We start from the raw sequence: 16,869 nt of genomic DNA on the forward strand, positions 1-16,869 counted from the left end.
ATTTTATCTTGAATTTCCTTATTTACTTGTTTTGTTTCAGTTGAATCATTATTCTTATAAATAAATTCCCATTTTAGATATTTGTTTAAGTCACATCCAGTAATATTTAGTTTCGTCAAATTAGTGTAATTCTTAGAGTTAAATAAGTTAAATACACAAAAACTCGTAAATTGTTTATATCAGTCCCTGAGGAGATCGACCTTGCTTGAGCCATTCTATACTACAAACACTTGTTCTCTTGCAAGAATTTTCTATGATTTAACCCTTTGTTTTACAAGTGGTAAAATCGCTATCACCTATACCATATCTTGTTTGATTCAACATTGTTCAATTTTGAATAAGTTCAAAACTTCACTTGAACCTTATCGTCTGGTATTGTTTCTTAATAGGTTTTATCAACTAGTATTTTTCGCCCGAGACCATGTAACGGCCTTTATTGAGAGTTAACAAAGTTTATGCAGACATGTCAAATTCTTAGTTATCAATGAGAAGAAAGAGCAAGTCCATATTGGCTATTACAAGGGCAAGTCACAGCTTATTTACTGAGCGTAACAGTCTATCTTAATCCCTTAGATGTGATTTTGTTAAGGCTGTTCCTGTTATCCTCATCAAAAGGTACCAGCAAAGCAAGATCATCCACTTTCTCCTTCCTTTCTCACTGACATATTATCGAGGCTCTAACACCTCATGCGCCATTGTTACCATCTTCCAGCGACAAACATTTGTGCAACTGAAAGCATCTCAAGAAGATAGTGGCCATGGTCATTATACTCGGTACCACTTTCCAACCTCTGCATGCACCACTGCTATCGATACTATTGCTATTGCTACTGCTGCTCTCCTCATGTTCTACAAGCGTGCATTCACTTTCTTGATCTTCTTCTTGCTCTACCAGCTGAAATTTAACTCCCAAAGATCCATGGCCTTCGGACAAAAAAATAAAAGATCAATGGCCTTACAAATAATAATTAAAAAAACTTGTGAACATGTACCTACCTGATAAAGATCAGTGGTTTCATAGCTGAAGTGAATTTTACACATACACACACACAGAGGACATACGAACTACACACCTGTTATTTCATTACTGTTGTGCTTGAACCAAACATTACTAAGCACATCCCTTCTTTCTAATACTGGATTATGGCAGAGATGGTATGTTCCTGATGATCCTGGCAGCAGATAATGCGACAAATCTCCAGCAATGACACGTGGATAAAAAGGATTATCTGTGTTGAAATTGTCTTGGGTGGTGACTGTCACCTTCTCTTCTTGCTCGTAGTACACAACCTGGACACCGAACTCCTTTACCTGAAACTCATCATATATCATAAATGATGATGTAAGTATTGAAACAGTCAGCTCATCGCCACCTTCCAATTTATTCCCGAATTTCCAATGGCTTAACCATATCACATCTTGATCATCACTTGGAATTCCGAATAATGCTGGCCCGTAGATCCACTGCAGACCTTTACTCTTATTTCTAACATCTATCATTATTGTATAATATAAACCATTCATATTTTTTACTCTGATGTTAGGAGATTCATCGCTTTTGGATTTTTCATAGACAGAGAAGATGTTCAAGCCTCGGATCCTGCAATAGGGAAGTACAGGCACAGTAAAAGATATTGAGGGCCCTCTACTTTTATGGCTAAATGAGTCATATTGAGGAACCTCATAATTCCCAGGAAGAAATGTGCTGAATATTCCAAATTCATGCAGTCCCTATACGTGCCATGGAAATGTATAAAAATTAGTCAGAGTACTCTTGCGGGCATACAGTATTATGATCGGAATGAGAGAGATGTAGAGAGAAACAAACCTGGATGGGAAGACGCTTTTCTATCCATCTGTGGAACCGTGCGGGTATCTTGTACTTCATAATGGATTTTGTTGAATATTTCAAGTTGCTCAAACCCAAAATGGTGATCATTTCTATATCAACTCTTTCAATAGGCTCCATCTTGTACACTGACTCAAACTCAACTAGCTTATGGTTGCCACGGCATTCGATGGAGCGCATTCTAGAGTACACCTCACTTAATGATTGAAATGTTACCGTTTCCAACTTTTCACAATCAGCGATTATCAAGTGCCCTACAGTTGGTAGCCTTACAAGCGATTTGAGCCTTTTACAATCCTCAAAAGAGAGTCTACGAAGCCCCGTAACACCTCTAATGCAAGCTGGTAGGCTATGAATTGGATTACCCCCCAGATCTAAGCTACACAACGCGGATAAGTTGCCAAATTCTCTTGGAAAATCATCATCACCAAGATTGCACTTTCTAAGACTCAAGTCTACTAAATTGCACGGTAGATAAGAAGCCCAAGTAATTTCTACATTTCGTCTTGGCCATAATGTGACCTCCTCGGTAGCAGTGAGTAACTGATGTATTGGAACACCGTCAGCTTGAAACACTTTCAGAGATTCCATCTTCCTCATGTCTTTGGGGAAAACGCTGAGGCTTGAGCAACCAGATATAACAAGTGTTTCAAGGGAGGTTAGCTTAGAAATATTCTCTGGAAGCTTCTTAATACTTTTGCAATATTCCATATTCAAATGCACAAGTCCCTCTAAGTTTCCAATGGATTCATGGACATCAACCAAGCTTGAACAATCTTTAAGAATCAGCCATTCTAGATTGGGGACCAGAGAAAAGTCCGGGGTTTCGGTGAGGTCATTGGAATGGCTAAGGTTTAGAATCTTTAGTGATGGGAGAAACTGTTCAGAAAATTGAAACAAGGTAGAATTATATTTTTACTAATGTACAACTAATCATTGAAAAAACTAAAAAGAAAAGGGAAATCATAACATAGTGTGAAGAGTAGCAAACCTTAGTTCCCTTCCAGACTTGCCTCATGCTGCTGTAACACATTTCCAGAACAACCAAATTCTTCAAAGAAAAATCAGAGGGTATAGAACCCTTCAAAAATTTATGCCAACACAACCATCTTAAGCTTGTCGGAAATTCTTCATAGGATCCATTGAGTTCTACATAAGTAAGCTGCAGAAGTCTTAATTTGTGCATCATTGAAAACGCATCCGTTTCAAAAACTACCTGATTTGAATTTCTTGAAGAAGAGTATTCTGGGTGGTTTTGCACGTTGAGAGCAAGACCTTCAATTGTTTGCGTTCCCTATTTAACATAGAAAAGAAAGAAAATTGGTTAATTAGCTATGACAGAACCAAAAGAAACATGAACACATATCAGAGGAGCATATGTTTCTTACATTCTTTTCTGCCAATACTGCAAAACAATCCTTATGATGCCATAATCTACTAAGTTCCCCAGGCTCCTTTGATTCCAGACGAACAATTCCTCTTGCCATGTCACGGATCATGTGATGCATCTGCACCATATTATCTCCATCGAGTCTTAACAAATTTCTATCAATGAGATTTTGAATTCCAACAACTGTGAAAAAATCACAGGCATCCAGTATTCTAACGATGATATCTTTCTCCATTCCAATAAAGAAGCAGGCAATATGAAGGAATAAATCTTGGTCATGGCTATCTTGCAAGGAATCGTAGCTTATTTTGAGTTTTTTCAAGATTTGACTGTCCGGAATAACTTCCAGTTTGCTTATTGCACTTTCCCATACAGCTATATTCTTTCCTGCCATTGAAGAACCCAAAATTTTAAGTGCTAATGGAAGTCCTCCACAGTGGTGTACAAACCTTTTTGAAACATCGCTATAGCTTTCAGTGGGATGGTCTTGCCCAAAAGCGTGCAAACTGAAGAGCTCTAACGATTCACTGTCATTCAAAGTTTGACAACTATGAAACTTAACCATATGGTGGTAGGAATTTAACAACCCTGCATTACTTGTTGTAATGATGATTTTACTTCCCGGATAAAATTGATCTTGCATCCTTAGCAGTCCATCTAACTGCTCCATGCAATCTACATCATCGAGGACAAGAAGAACTCTTTTAGTGCAAATAGCATCTTCAATCTTAGCCATTCCTTCACTAATACTATCAATTTTCACTTTCCCCCCATTCAAAATATCACGAAGAAGCTGTTTTTGTATCTGAATCAAGCCATTCGATTTTTCTGAAAAGTCTCGTATGTTCTCTACAAAACTGTGTCTTTCAAATCTTTCAAAATTTGATCTGTAAACAAATTTTGCAATGGTTGTCTTTCCAATTCCACGCATTCCATGAATTACAAGTATACCAACATCCTTTGATCCATCTTGTAACCATAAACTGATGTCCTTGACTCGAGACTGGATTCCAACCAGGTTGGAGTCAACACTTATGGGCGTCCTCCTTAGTTTGTCTTCAATCACCTTAACAATTTTCATGATAAACTTGGATTCATGCCTGAAAAAATGCAGTGAAATTGAACATTGAAAACCTAATCAAACATGCAATGAGCCATGATTTCTATTAATTACAATAATTAAGGCAACAGATGTTGAGAGAATATATAGTTTGGAAGTTCAAACGTCATAAAATCGACTTAGCTATTTGTAACGAAATTACGTACCCATCTTCTTCATTTTGTAAGACCATCCCAGCCAAATCTGCAGCTTCTGCGAGTGCTTCCCTCCATCCCTTCACCGTGTCAAACGATTGAGTTTTTTGGTGTCTAGCAAAAGCTTTTGCAATGGATCCTGTCTGCTTCCTCAAATGGGATGGATCGACATCGTAGAAGACCGGTAAGACTACATGGTTGGAGGTCTTCTTGCGTTTGAGGATCATCACAAGCTCATTAAGGCACCATCTCGAGGACGAGTAGTCTTTCGAAAACACAACGACAGAACTTCGTGATTGCTGTATGGCTTTCACGAATTCTAGCTTAATATCTTCCCCTCTCTCAAGTTCATCGTCATCTCGGAAAGTTCGAAAGCTTGCGTTGACAAGGGCTGCGTAGAGGTGATCCGTAAATGTCTTGCGAGTGTCTTCGCCTCTAAAACTCAAGAAAACGTCATAACTGCATCGAGAAGTAGAACTGTTGGGATTGGAAGATGAGGAGGATTCTTGTGTTCCAATTACGAGAGCCATTGAATTCAGAAGAAAGCAACTAAATGTGCCCGGGGAAGATTAGGAAATCACTTCTTGCCTGTTTCTACATCAGGGGATGCTCAAGTCAATTGATCTTGGGCAGGCAATTATGTCCTACTTGTGATAAATTATCTTTTTTTTCATTCATCTCGAGCAGTGGACTTTTGATTTCTTGCCATTTCATAATTTAGACTCCTTTTACAAGTTTTGCATTCGTCATTGACTTCTTTGACTTGGCATGGGTGGCGTTTTCAACCGTTACAAGACCATCTCCAACTGAAGGGAAGAACAGAGGATCGAAAATAGTCTTAAAATAGTTTCCAATAGAGGGCTCGTGGGCCTCACAGAATCTGAAATGACCAAAGGCCCAACAGAGGAACAGATGATCGAAAATAGTCTGAAAACAGTTTCCAACAAAGAGTTCGTAAGCCCCACAGAATCTGAAAGGACCAAAGGGTACTGGCTAACCTAATTTCAAATTATTTTTTTTTGTCTTTTCCATTAGCCCAACCTTTTTAATTTCTTTATTTTTTTTGTTCTTTTCCATTTCCCAGCCCACTTTAGGGTTTAGGGCTTAGGTTTTTTTATATGGTCTCAGCCCACTTTTTGTTTTTATGCCTAGCAGCCTTTTCCTTCTTTTTTTTTTTTAATTTTTAATTTTTTCCTACATCATTTTTCACATATTTGTCACTATTCCAATCTTATCTCATTTTATTTCAATTCTTCACATTCCATACTATAACTCTTTGGCCGACGGTTGGAGACGGTTTTTTATGACAGGGCTAAAACGAGTCCTATGACCCTTTGGCCCTTGGTTGGAGATGGAGGCAAATATGGCGATGTACTGTTCATTATAATATTAATATCATGGAGGGCTAGATGGCTAAAACGAGCTTTCTGAACCTCGTTCAGTTGTAGCCCCATATAAAGCCATTCATCAAGAATGTTGTAAGCAAGGATGAATTGGTGATCTTATTTACTTAGTCACCTTTTCATACATGGGAATTCATCTTTTCAATCAATATATAGATATAGAAATCTATAATCGAAACTATTTATACAACTTTTATTTTATCAATATAATTTTTTTTCTTCATCCATACGAAAAAACAACATAATTAATGGGTGTTAATGTTTAGGTGGACTATTTCAAAGTACCAACGAAGAGTAAAGTGAAGAGCGTTCTCAAATAGTCAACAAAAATAAAAAGTGACGAGCCATGACATAATGAAATTAACGAGCTAAATAGTTGAAGTCAAAAGATATAAATTCATTTATGCAAAGCCTCTTATATTCTGTTTAAGCATAACGGCTAGTGTTTGCCAAAGTTTTACATGCTCCTAAGACAAACCCTAAACACACTAGGAATAACAAGAATGCTCAAGTTTTTTTCCAAGAAAAATAGAACTTTGGTTTTTCAATTAAAAAAATAGAAGTGTTAGAAGGCTATTTGGACACTTGGCATGTTTTTAGCAGATCTTGTTGAGCCTATTTTGTTTTCTGTGACATGACTCACTGATACTGTCAGGCAGACTTTTCACTATGGAGGCAGATTGGTTGCCTCTCATCTCTTTTTATTTTGTGTCATCACAGTTAAGTTACGTCAATATTTTATATTAATTTTTTTTATAGAGATAATAAAACAAAAGATAATAAAAATATAAAATATTAACGTAACTTAACTGTGATTGTACAAATAGAAGGAGATAAGAATGACATCCAAACAGAAGGGCAGACAATTTGTCTCCTTTCACTATAGCCTTCTTCATGTGCGCAGCCCACTGATTCATGCTGAGCTGATTTAAGCAATGTATTTGTTGAAAAATCCAATCCTACATTAAAAACTTAACAAAATATATTATTATGTTTATAAATGAATGATTTCACAGTTCATTATTATATTATAAAATTATATAATATCGATTTTTTTTCTTTTATAAAACCTAACATATGTCGAGTTGTACAAATAATATATTAAAATAATATTAGTGTGATTAGTAGTAAACTGTTGACCCGACTTTAAGATGTTAAGAACAAGCAGAGATATAGTAGTGAGTTTCCTGGAACCTACATAAAGGCTTAGGTTGCACTTTGGATGCATGCAAGCCGTGAGTCTTGGTTGTAAAGTCTACCAACATGGTCTTGACATTTGAGGGACAAATTGAAAATGCATTTTTGTAAAACGAAAGGCAAGATTACAACCAATCCTTGTGTTCTACTTGGAAACTTTTAATTTAATCGATTTGGCCTTGGTGTTTTATGACGTAAATTTTCTTGTTCAATTTGCTTCAGTTTGACGTTAATTCATTTTGATGTATATAAACAAATTAACCACTCTTTATACTGAAAACATTTTATATGACACAAATATCGTAATCGTGGTATTTCATGTCAATATATAACGTTATTTATATATAAAAAAAACTTAAATATATCGTTATATTATTGATACAAAAACTTCAATACTAATATATTCAGCCCATAAAGTCCTTATGCCTATGAAGACCGTAGAGATAAGGCCATCTTCAACCGATGGCTGGCCAGAGGGCTCGTTTTAGCCCTCTGGCCCTCCAAGATTCTCCAAGATATTAATATTTTAATGAACAGTACAGGGCCATATTTGCCTCCGTCTCCAACCGAGGACCAGAGGGCCAGAGGGCTCGTTTTAGCCCTGTCAAAAAAAACCGTCTCCAACCGAGGGCCAAAGGGCCATAGGGTCAAACATAATTTATTGTTGTATAATTTTTATGTCGGTTAATGTTATTTAATGTTGTTTCATATTGTTTAATGTTGTTTCATGTTACTTAATTTAATTTAATGTTGTATAATGGCTTAGGAAGTTATAGGAAAAAAATAGAATTTAAAAAAAATATGAAACAAATTTTGTGAAATAGAAGTTATAGGAAAAAATGGAATTTAAAAAAAAAATATGAAACAAATTTTGTAAAATAGAAGTTATATGAAAAAAATATGAACCAAATTTTGTAAAATATAAGTTATAGGAAAAAAATAGAATTAAAAAAAAATTGAAACAAATTTTGTAAAATAGAAGTTATAGGAAGTTATAGAAAAAAAAAGAAAAAAAAAAGGTTTAAATTCATAAAAAAAAAAAAGGTTTAAATTCATAAAAAAAAAAAAAGGATTTACAACGGCTAGTGGCGCTAGCCGTTGGAAGTTTGAATTCAAAATGTTATTTCTGTCGGTTGTAATCGACAGAAATAATATATATTATATTATTTCTGTCGGTTATAACCGACAGAAATAAGAAACATTAAAAAAAAAATAGCCAGCCCTCCAGCCCTCCAGCCCTCTCCGATCCCGTGGAGCCCTCCCAGATTCCCGAGCCCTCTGGCCTATCCCTCGGTTGGAGACGATTTTAGGGCTATTTTCGGCCTTCTGGCCTTCTGGACCCTTCGGTTGGAGATGGCTTAATGTCATGGACCAATGCATCAACTAAAACAAGTCAAAGAGTGATACGGCTGCTAAGTTTTAATATGCACAGTGTCCGAGTTGCCATATGCATCTACTAAGTCAAGTCAAAGAGAGGGTTGACTGTAAATTTCTACTACAATTTTAGGGGCCCGCTGAAAACGTGGGTCATCAACTTCTTTCTGCCTCTTTCCAGCTGTCGAAGATTCATCTGCTTGACGTGAATTTGGACTTGGACATCGACTTGGCTCGCTAGATCTCAATCCGGTATCGTTTTCGGAACTTCTCCATCTTGCGATAGTATTTGGACGATGACCTTCGTCGGAGAAGCAACGGGGTATCTCCGAGAGACGTCGTCGACCCCGTTTTGCAGTGTGGCCTTGAGGTTTCTGAGACGGAGGCTGCTGCTTGTTATTGATTTTTGTTGTGATGTGAAAATAAGCTCATTTTTGCTGCTTCACGTTTTTAATTTTTTTTTTCACCCAAAATTGTAAAAGTAAACTGTTTTTATGTGTTTACCAAACACTTTTTTAAACTCAACTTTTTTTAGATCTATTTTTTATAAAAACACTTTAATAACAAACCAATACCAAACCATTTGACTGGATTATTGTGGACCAATCACCAACCCCACCTTCCTCACAGGCTTTGGATTCCCTCACCCAGGGCCGAGTTTGATGAAGACAAGGGGGCACGTGCACCCTTTTGGTTTTTTATTTAAAAAATACACATTTTAAGTTTTAAGAAATTTGCCAACATTATCTTTAAATTTTTTTTTCTCAATTTTTCTTTAAACAGACCAATTCAACAAAAGTTAAAAACATCAACATTTCTCTAATTTAATTCTATCACTCGATTCTTATTCAAGATTACTAAATAAAAAAAACGTATATATTTTAGTGAAACGACACTGTTTTTTAAGGTAAATTTAAAATTAGTAGTTTGTTTCTAGCTTTGTGATACACCTCGACCTGGAATGTCCACAAGGACTTCGAATCGAGCTATGTTGGCCGACATCTGGAAGATGACGAAGCCATGAAGTGTGATGATGTGGAAAAATATGAATAAATTTAAAACTAAGAATGCCTAAATACCAGAGTGCGCTGGTGAGCGGGAATGAACTCACTTCACACGTGACGTTAGAGCATAAGTAAGTACAGTAGAGTGGATTGAGAATCATACCATTGAAAGAAATCCCCAATACTAAGATTTGCCACAAATCCTTATCGATAAGAAAGCTCGGCTAATAAAACATGAAGGGTGAAAACAAAACAAGGGTGAGTGGCCCTGAAAATAAAATTTTAATAGAAACCATCCAAAATGTTATAACATTTTGTTGCAACACCTGTATAGTTTCCAGAAAAATCATACCATTTATCAATGTGAAATCAAAAGTATATCAATAATCAAGTGCTTAATAACTCATAACTCATACTAGCACGCAAGTCGGAGTCACCTATGGTGACCTGTACGACTGCATCAATATCTCATCAATCAACGCTAGCACATAAGTCGGAGTCACCTATAGTGACCTGTACAACTTATCCATATCTCATCAATCAATGTTATCTCATCAATCAACGCTAGCATATAAGTCGGAGTCACCTATAATGACCTGTACGACTTATCCATATCTCATCAATCAATATCTCAGCAATATGTCAACCGGATCCACCTCTTGTGGCCTGTATGACTGAACCCATAGCTCATAACATATCCCTGCACACGAGTCGAAACCACTTATAGTGGTCTGTACGACAGGACTGGGTGTAAATAAGTACGCTAAAATGCTACGATCACGTGAAGACTGTGCGAATAAACGCAGGTCACCTACGAGTCGGAACCATCTTTAGTGGTCTGTATGACAAGACTGTGCACCTACCTTGGATCCAAGGTGAGCATAAGGTGCAGGAGATGAACATCATGTGAAGGACTGTACCCTGACCACGGGTGGGAACACTAATACCAGGATGCAGGTTTATGAGATTTAATTACATCTATTATAACATATACGACTCATGGGCAACCTGTACGACAATGTCGGAGTTGCCTATCATTGCAACATGTATGACAAGGTCAAAGTTGTCTAAAACATACAAGTAGTCATACCTTAACTCCATCATTTCAACTAATACAATAAACTTACTAGAACTTACCTGGGTGTCCTGTGTTCACCTTTGCATTTCAAAGCGTTCACAATAATTATGAGCAGGTAATATACATATGGATATACCATGATGCAATCTAATACTCAACCATGACATAGCATTTTCAATTATATACATGTGTGTGTGTGTGTGTGTGTATATAATATGGCATAAAAATGCATAAGCTGTAACGCCCTACTCCCGAACTATTTATTTTTGGGAATAATTATCGGTGATAATCCCAATTAGACACTAGTTTAATTAACTATCATTACTTACGTTTCCTTACTTCAATTTCTTGGTTCTTCACATATTGATTTATAAACAACATTTAACCACCAAATCATAAGGTTAAATCTCACATTTTCCACCAATCTCTTTCACATTGCTCAATTCCCCAATCAAGGCTATTGTCTGAATTATTTAGTCTCATTTATTGTATGGCTGCATCTAACGTCTACATACCCTAAACAGGGATAAAGTCATTCGTAGTTCACAATAGTATTTCAAAGCATCCACAGTAATCATAAGCAATAATCAATTTATAAACGTTTATGGAATTGTCAATCATATATATATATATATATATAATATAATATAATATAATATAATATAATATAATATAATATACGATAGAAAGGAAAAAACCCACTCACTTGAGGTCCGCGCTACGACTCCCTAGCACGCATATCAAGACATCACGAACCATCGTCGCCTATGACCAATTATCAAATCACATCTCAGAGTTCTGACCGATAAAATACATAATCTACATAAAACACATCCCTACGTAATTCACTTCGGAAGATCTACATTCACGGATTTCCAATTCGTTACTTCCTAAGATTCACATTATGTTCCTATAACCACGTCCTAATGAGTAGAGTAAACTTCAGCCACCCCGACTCGCCAGAAAATCTAACTATTTCTAAAAATTACCAAAATTTACAGGAATGAAGATCTCCATGAGTAGATTAAACTTTATACTTGCCACGAAGTCCAAAAGTGGACAGAAGATAATCAATTTTGCCCACAAAGCCGACGGGTGCCTAAAACTTCCCGGCGTCGATCCGTCATCTACGGTGGTCCAACGGGGTCAAGGTTGGTTGGTATTTTCTCCTAGGATGATGGGCTACAAAGCCCAAGTGGTGGCATCGGCCATCACTGTGCCGATTCGTCGAAAAATTGAAAATGGTGGCTGAGCACCGCGAGAACCGTCAACTTTCGTGGCCTCAAACCGCCACATACCGTGGTTAATCAAGGTGGTTCTTGGGTGGGTTTTGTAGAGGGGAATGAGAGCTTCAAGATGGTGGTGGTTGCATCAAAAAACTCCATTGGAGTTGGTTGAAATCGGCCTTGGAAAATGGGAGGTCGAACTGGGTTGGGCACGGGTGCACAAGGAGCTTTCCCCCTTATCAAATTTTATTTATTTATTTTTGTTCTTTTCCTTTTCGAATTGGCTAATGCAAAACAGGCTTGGTGAAGTCTGATTGGGTGCCATTTGATTGGTGACCATTCCCACAATGGTGGGAGTTTTTAATTAATTTAAAACTAAATTTTGAATAACCAATTTCAAACGTCTGTAACTATACTGTTATAATCCGGACTCGCAAACGGCTTTCGCCTAAGCGTTCGTAGTGATGAGTACTACGAGGATACGCTAAAAGAATGAGTCCTACGTCTTTCTAACCAATGATCAACGAAGGTTAAACTCTTTGCTTGTAGGGCATTTTCATAAATTCAGGCTTTAAAAATTAATAAAAACGTAAAATTAGGGACATGTTGTCACAATCTACTCCCCTTAAGAAAATTTCGTCCCCGAAATTTGATATCATTTGCTAAAAATAATGCACTCCAGAAGATAGGAAAAAGTATATATATACACATATATAGAAGGAGGAAATCAAGCTAGAGCAGTTGTATAAAAGAAAATGTCATTCCGTCACGATCAGAGTGCAATGATTCCTCTTTCATGCCTCCAAACTCAGACTTTCCTTCTCCTCTAGTACAATACTAAAATATATAGTCCTTTATAATACATAAAGTAGAAAAATAGATTTATAACCATGTAATGTCGAAGTACGTATATAATAAAGTGAAGTAAAAAAAAATAGTTGTACTGAAAACAACACTGAAAATAGAAAACTTCACATACACACCTATAGGCGTCACGTGCCTTGAAGATGAGTGTATGCTATCTTTAGGTTAAGCCCAATCAATACTAAACGTAGACGGACCTAGATGTACACTTGCTTAACAAGTTCCACAATTAAGTTTTCAATATTACGGTATGAAGCCCGTAATACCAACAACTCACTATTATCTCGATAAATAAGTAATAAATTCTCGAGGTTGCAGTATTACCATCATGTCCCCCATTGGGAAAATACTCATAAATCATCCAATTAGCGTCTCTACCGCGCTCACATACTGCCCTCCCAGGCGACAACGCAAATAACACACAATTTGCTATATTACAATCTCGATCATTCAACTACATGTTCACAATATTTTCTTGTCAATCATGTGCTATGGATAACATTTTTATAGTACTCCTTAACAATGCCATACTCGAAACCAAAAATTGTAACCGTAGTTACAACCATCTAAAAAAATATAACTATTTATTACAACATACACACCACATAACTCAACAATGCAATTCATAACACGATAATGAGCAGATTCCTATTGAATTTCTCTCAAATTTAGTGAAAATTATGTCAAGAAGGCTAACATAATACTCGAGAATTTGAGGGTCAAATAAGTCCATCAAATTTTAAATACAAGGTAATTGAAATTAATGTATAACATTTCATTACAACGGTAGCTTCTGGAACATTCAGTCACCAACGGTTAAGATTCGTTTAGTAGGGTATTTGTTGGGTGATTGAGAATTTAATGTTCACGACTAAATGTCAATATCCTAGCAACTCCAGTAGACAATTTGCTTGTTTAAACTAATACAAAGTGTAGTAGGGTAGGCATGAACCTAAAATTGACTAGAATACCTTCCAGCACAAAAAGATGAATATGGAATCCTCCTTAGAATAGACGCTAGTCTAAACACCCAAGAAATCTGAAAATTTCATGAATGAGGAATTTTACCAAGCTGTCAAAAAGTAGTCCATCTGGACCAATAAAAAAAATGGGTTAACTTGTCAAGTTGATCTATAAACATCGAAACATCATCATCATCATCACCACATGTACAAGATACCTCGAACCGAAAGTGTATGTTGATATTTCTCAACTCCCTTCATATACAAGAAGTGATTATGACCAATCAAACCCTTTCTTGATATTTCGCAAGTAACATCAAAACAATACCTGTGAATTCCACTGAGGCAGAATAGGATAGGCCGAAAGTGTTCAAGTATACATAAATCTTTTGCTACATTAAATAGTAATACATTTGCACAATCATGATAATAAAAAAGTTGACGTAGTTCTTCCATTACCGCTATCAGAATTTAACCTATTTCAAATGAGAATATATTTGAAAAGTCCAAGATTGATAAAGGTCTCTAACACGTTTCTCCACCAGGAAGTATCATTTAGTTTTTCAAATAAAGATAATAACACTTAACTCTAGTCATGAATAAGATGGTTCATTTCGAACGATTTTAACCGTTGGAAAATCTAAGCAATTCTTCGTCATGTTGCCTCCACACAGTTGAAATATCCAAAGAACACGTCATCATGGATTTCCAAATGATCAATGTCATCAAAAGGTGGAAAGAAAAGGTAAGGTGAGACAATAGTTCATTTGTCAAAAACTTTATTCATAATTAACATCCCAAACCAAACTAATTTTCCTTGGTCAACAACTGAAAACACTACAGTAAAAAAAAGAAATCAATAATAATTTGTCAATAAGTTCGACAAGACCAAAACTTTCTTCTACTACTACCTTTTTGGAGAAAAGAAAAGAATATCATTTACGAAATCACATCTCCCAAGAGAAGTACCACTTTACACAAAGGTAATAATTGAGGAATTTGATGTGAAGCTCTTTCACCTTCGCATATAGGTTTGAGATTTCCAAAATAAAGTGTTTAATAACTAAGTTCTTTCAATAAAGTAAGACTTATTTGAAAAGTAAAAAGGAAAACTGATATAGGAGTTGTTTGATAAGAAATAGGGAAAAATAAATATGATGTTAACAAGGTGGAAACCCAAGTAAAAAAAAAAAAATTGATAATTGATGACAAAGGCAAACATTTTCAAAACGTACTATACTATTAACCTTAGATATAACAATTTTTTTTTTTTTTTACTTCCATGCCAATGCTTATCAAAAGGACGAGTATAGCACCAACAGTAATGTAGGAAATTAGGATTGATTGGAGATTCTCTCCCTGAGATACACAATTATCAATATAGTAGCCCTGCTTCAAGGCCATCAACTTATCCCAAATCTACTTCTTTCCTTGGCAGGAAAATTCTTCCCTTATAATTTAGAGGCGTTCGCCAACATAATCTTCTAAAACGTTGACAAGTCGACAAAACCGCCCAAAACTCAGGAAAACTAATAAATTTTTTGTATTCGACGAGGTGGCAAGATTTGAAAATTAAGTTTAAGAATCAAGAATGCTAACATCACGTGTGTGATGAACGCAATACTGCCCAACTTATGCTCTGATACCAAACTGACACACCTCAACCCGGAATGTCCACAAGGACTTCGAATCGAGCTGTGCTGGCCGACACCTGGAAGGTGACGAAGCCATGAAGTGTGATGATGTGGAAAAATATGAAGAGATTTGAACCTAAGAGTGCCTAAATACCAGAGTGCGTTGGTGAGCGGGAATGAACCTACTTCACACGTGACGTTAGAGCATAAGTAAGTACAGTAGAGTGGATTGAGAATCATACCATTGAAAGAAATCCCCAATACTAAGATTTGCCACGAATCCTCATCGATAAGAAAGCTCAGCTAATAAAACCTGGAGGGTGAAAACAAAATAAGGGTGAGTGGCCTTGAAAATAAAATTTTAATAGAAACCATCCAAAATGTTAGAACCCCTCGCTGCAACACCTATATAGTTTCCAGAAAAATCATACCACGTATCAATGTGAAATCAAAAGTATATCAACAGTAAATCCATAAATATACCACAACACAGCATCTCATCAGCAATATCAATAATATTGTGCTTAATAACCCATACTAGCACGCTAGTCGGAGTCACTTATGGTGACCTGCACGACTGCACCCATATCTTATCAATCAACGCTAGCACATAAGTCGAAGTCACCTATAATGACATGTACGACTTATCCATATCTCATCAATCAATGCTAGCATATAAGTCAGAGTCACTTATAGTGACCTGTACACTTATCCATATCTCATCAATCAACGCTAACATATAAGGTGGAGTCACTTATAGTGACCTGTACGACTTATCCATATCTCATCAATCAATATCTCAGCAATATGTCAACCGGATCCACCTCTTGTGGCCTGTATGGCTGAACCCATAGCTCATCACATATCCTTACACACGAGTTGAAACCACCTATAGTGGTTTGTACGACAGGACTAGGTGTAAATAAGTACGCTCATGTGAAAATTATGCGAATAAACGCGGGTCACGTACGAGTTGGAACCACCCCTAGTGGTCTGTACGACAGGACTGTGCACCTACCTTAGATCTAAGGTGAGCATAAGGTGTGGGAGGTGAACATCACGTGAAGGATTGTGCCTTGGCCACGGGCATGAGCACTAACACCGGGGTGCAGGTTTATGAGCTTTAATTGCATCTATTATAACATGTATGACTCATGGGCAACTTGTACGACAGTGTCGGAGTTGCCTATCATTGCAACATGTACGACAAGGTCGAAGTTGTCTAAAACATACATGTAGTCATGCCATAACTCCATCATTTCAACTAATACCATAAACTTACCAGAACTTACTTGAGTGTCCTATGTTCACCTTTGCATTTCAAAACGTTCACAATAATTATGAGCATGTAATATACATATGGATATACCATGATGCAATCTAATACTCAACCATGACATGGCATTTTCAATTATATACATACATACATACATACATACATACATACATACATACATACATACATACATACATACATACATACATATATATATATATATATATATATATAATATGGCATACAAATGCATAAGCTGTAACGCCCTACTCCCGAACTATTTATTTTCGGGAATAATTATTGGTGATAATCCCAATTAGACACTAGTTTAATTAACTATCATTACTTACGTTTCCTT

General features: G+C 36.3%; 1 protein-coding gene across 2 annotated transcripts; it reads right to left on the bottom strand.

Moving 5' to 3' along the window:
• Positions 1 to 452: 452 nt before the first annotated feature.
• On the bottom strand, positions 453 to 5,175 carry LOC126621325 (disease resistance protein RPV1-like). Of its 2 annotated transcripts, none has more exons than XM_050289753.1 (6): positions 4,506 to 5,175; positions 3,238 to 4,339; positions 2,841 to 3,143; positions 1,829 to 2,728; positions 1,074 to 1,731; positions 453 to 924 (listed from the first exon to the last, which is right to left on the bottom strand). In XM_050289753.1, the coding sequence occupies exons 1-6, from the start codon at positions 5,021 to 5,023 to the stop codon at positions 686 to 688; spliced, it is 3,720 nt and encodes a 1,239-aa protein (XP_050145710.1). In that variant the 5' UTR covers positions 5,024 to 5,175; the 3' UTR covers positions 453 to 685. The 2 variants fall into 2 exon arrangements, with proteins under 2 accessions (XP_050145710.1, XP_050145711.1); XM_050289754.1 differs by having other exon boundaries at positions 740 to 895.
• Positions 5,176 to 16,869: the final 11,694 nt, after the last annotated feature.

The sequence above is a fragment of the Malus sylvestris genome, chromosome 5 (genome assembly GCF_916048215.2).
Source record: "Malus sylvestris chromosome 5, drMalSylv7.2, whole genome shotgun sequence".
Classification (NCBI taxonomy): domain Eukaryota; kingdom Viridiplantae; phylum Streptophyta; class Magnoliopsida; order Rosales; family Rosaceae; genus Malus; species Malus sylvestris.

What these genes read in the sequence shown, in the direction of transcription:
- LOC126621325 (XM_050289753.1), bottom strand. Translation starts at nt 5,023, where the DNA reads ATGGCTCTCGTAATTGGAACACAAGAATCCTCCTCATCTTCCAATCCC. An exon ending in AAAAGCGTCTTCCCATCCAG is followed by an intron (nt 1,732 to 1,828) that starts GTTTGTTTCTCT and finishes TGGCACGTATAG; the next exon opens with GGACTGCATGAATTTGGAAT. An exon ending in CAACAGTAATGAAATAACAG is followed by an intron (nt 925 to 1,073) that starts GTGTGTAGTTCG and finishes TTTTGTCCGAAG; the next exon opens with GCCATGGATCTTTGGGAGTT.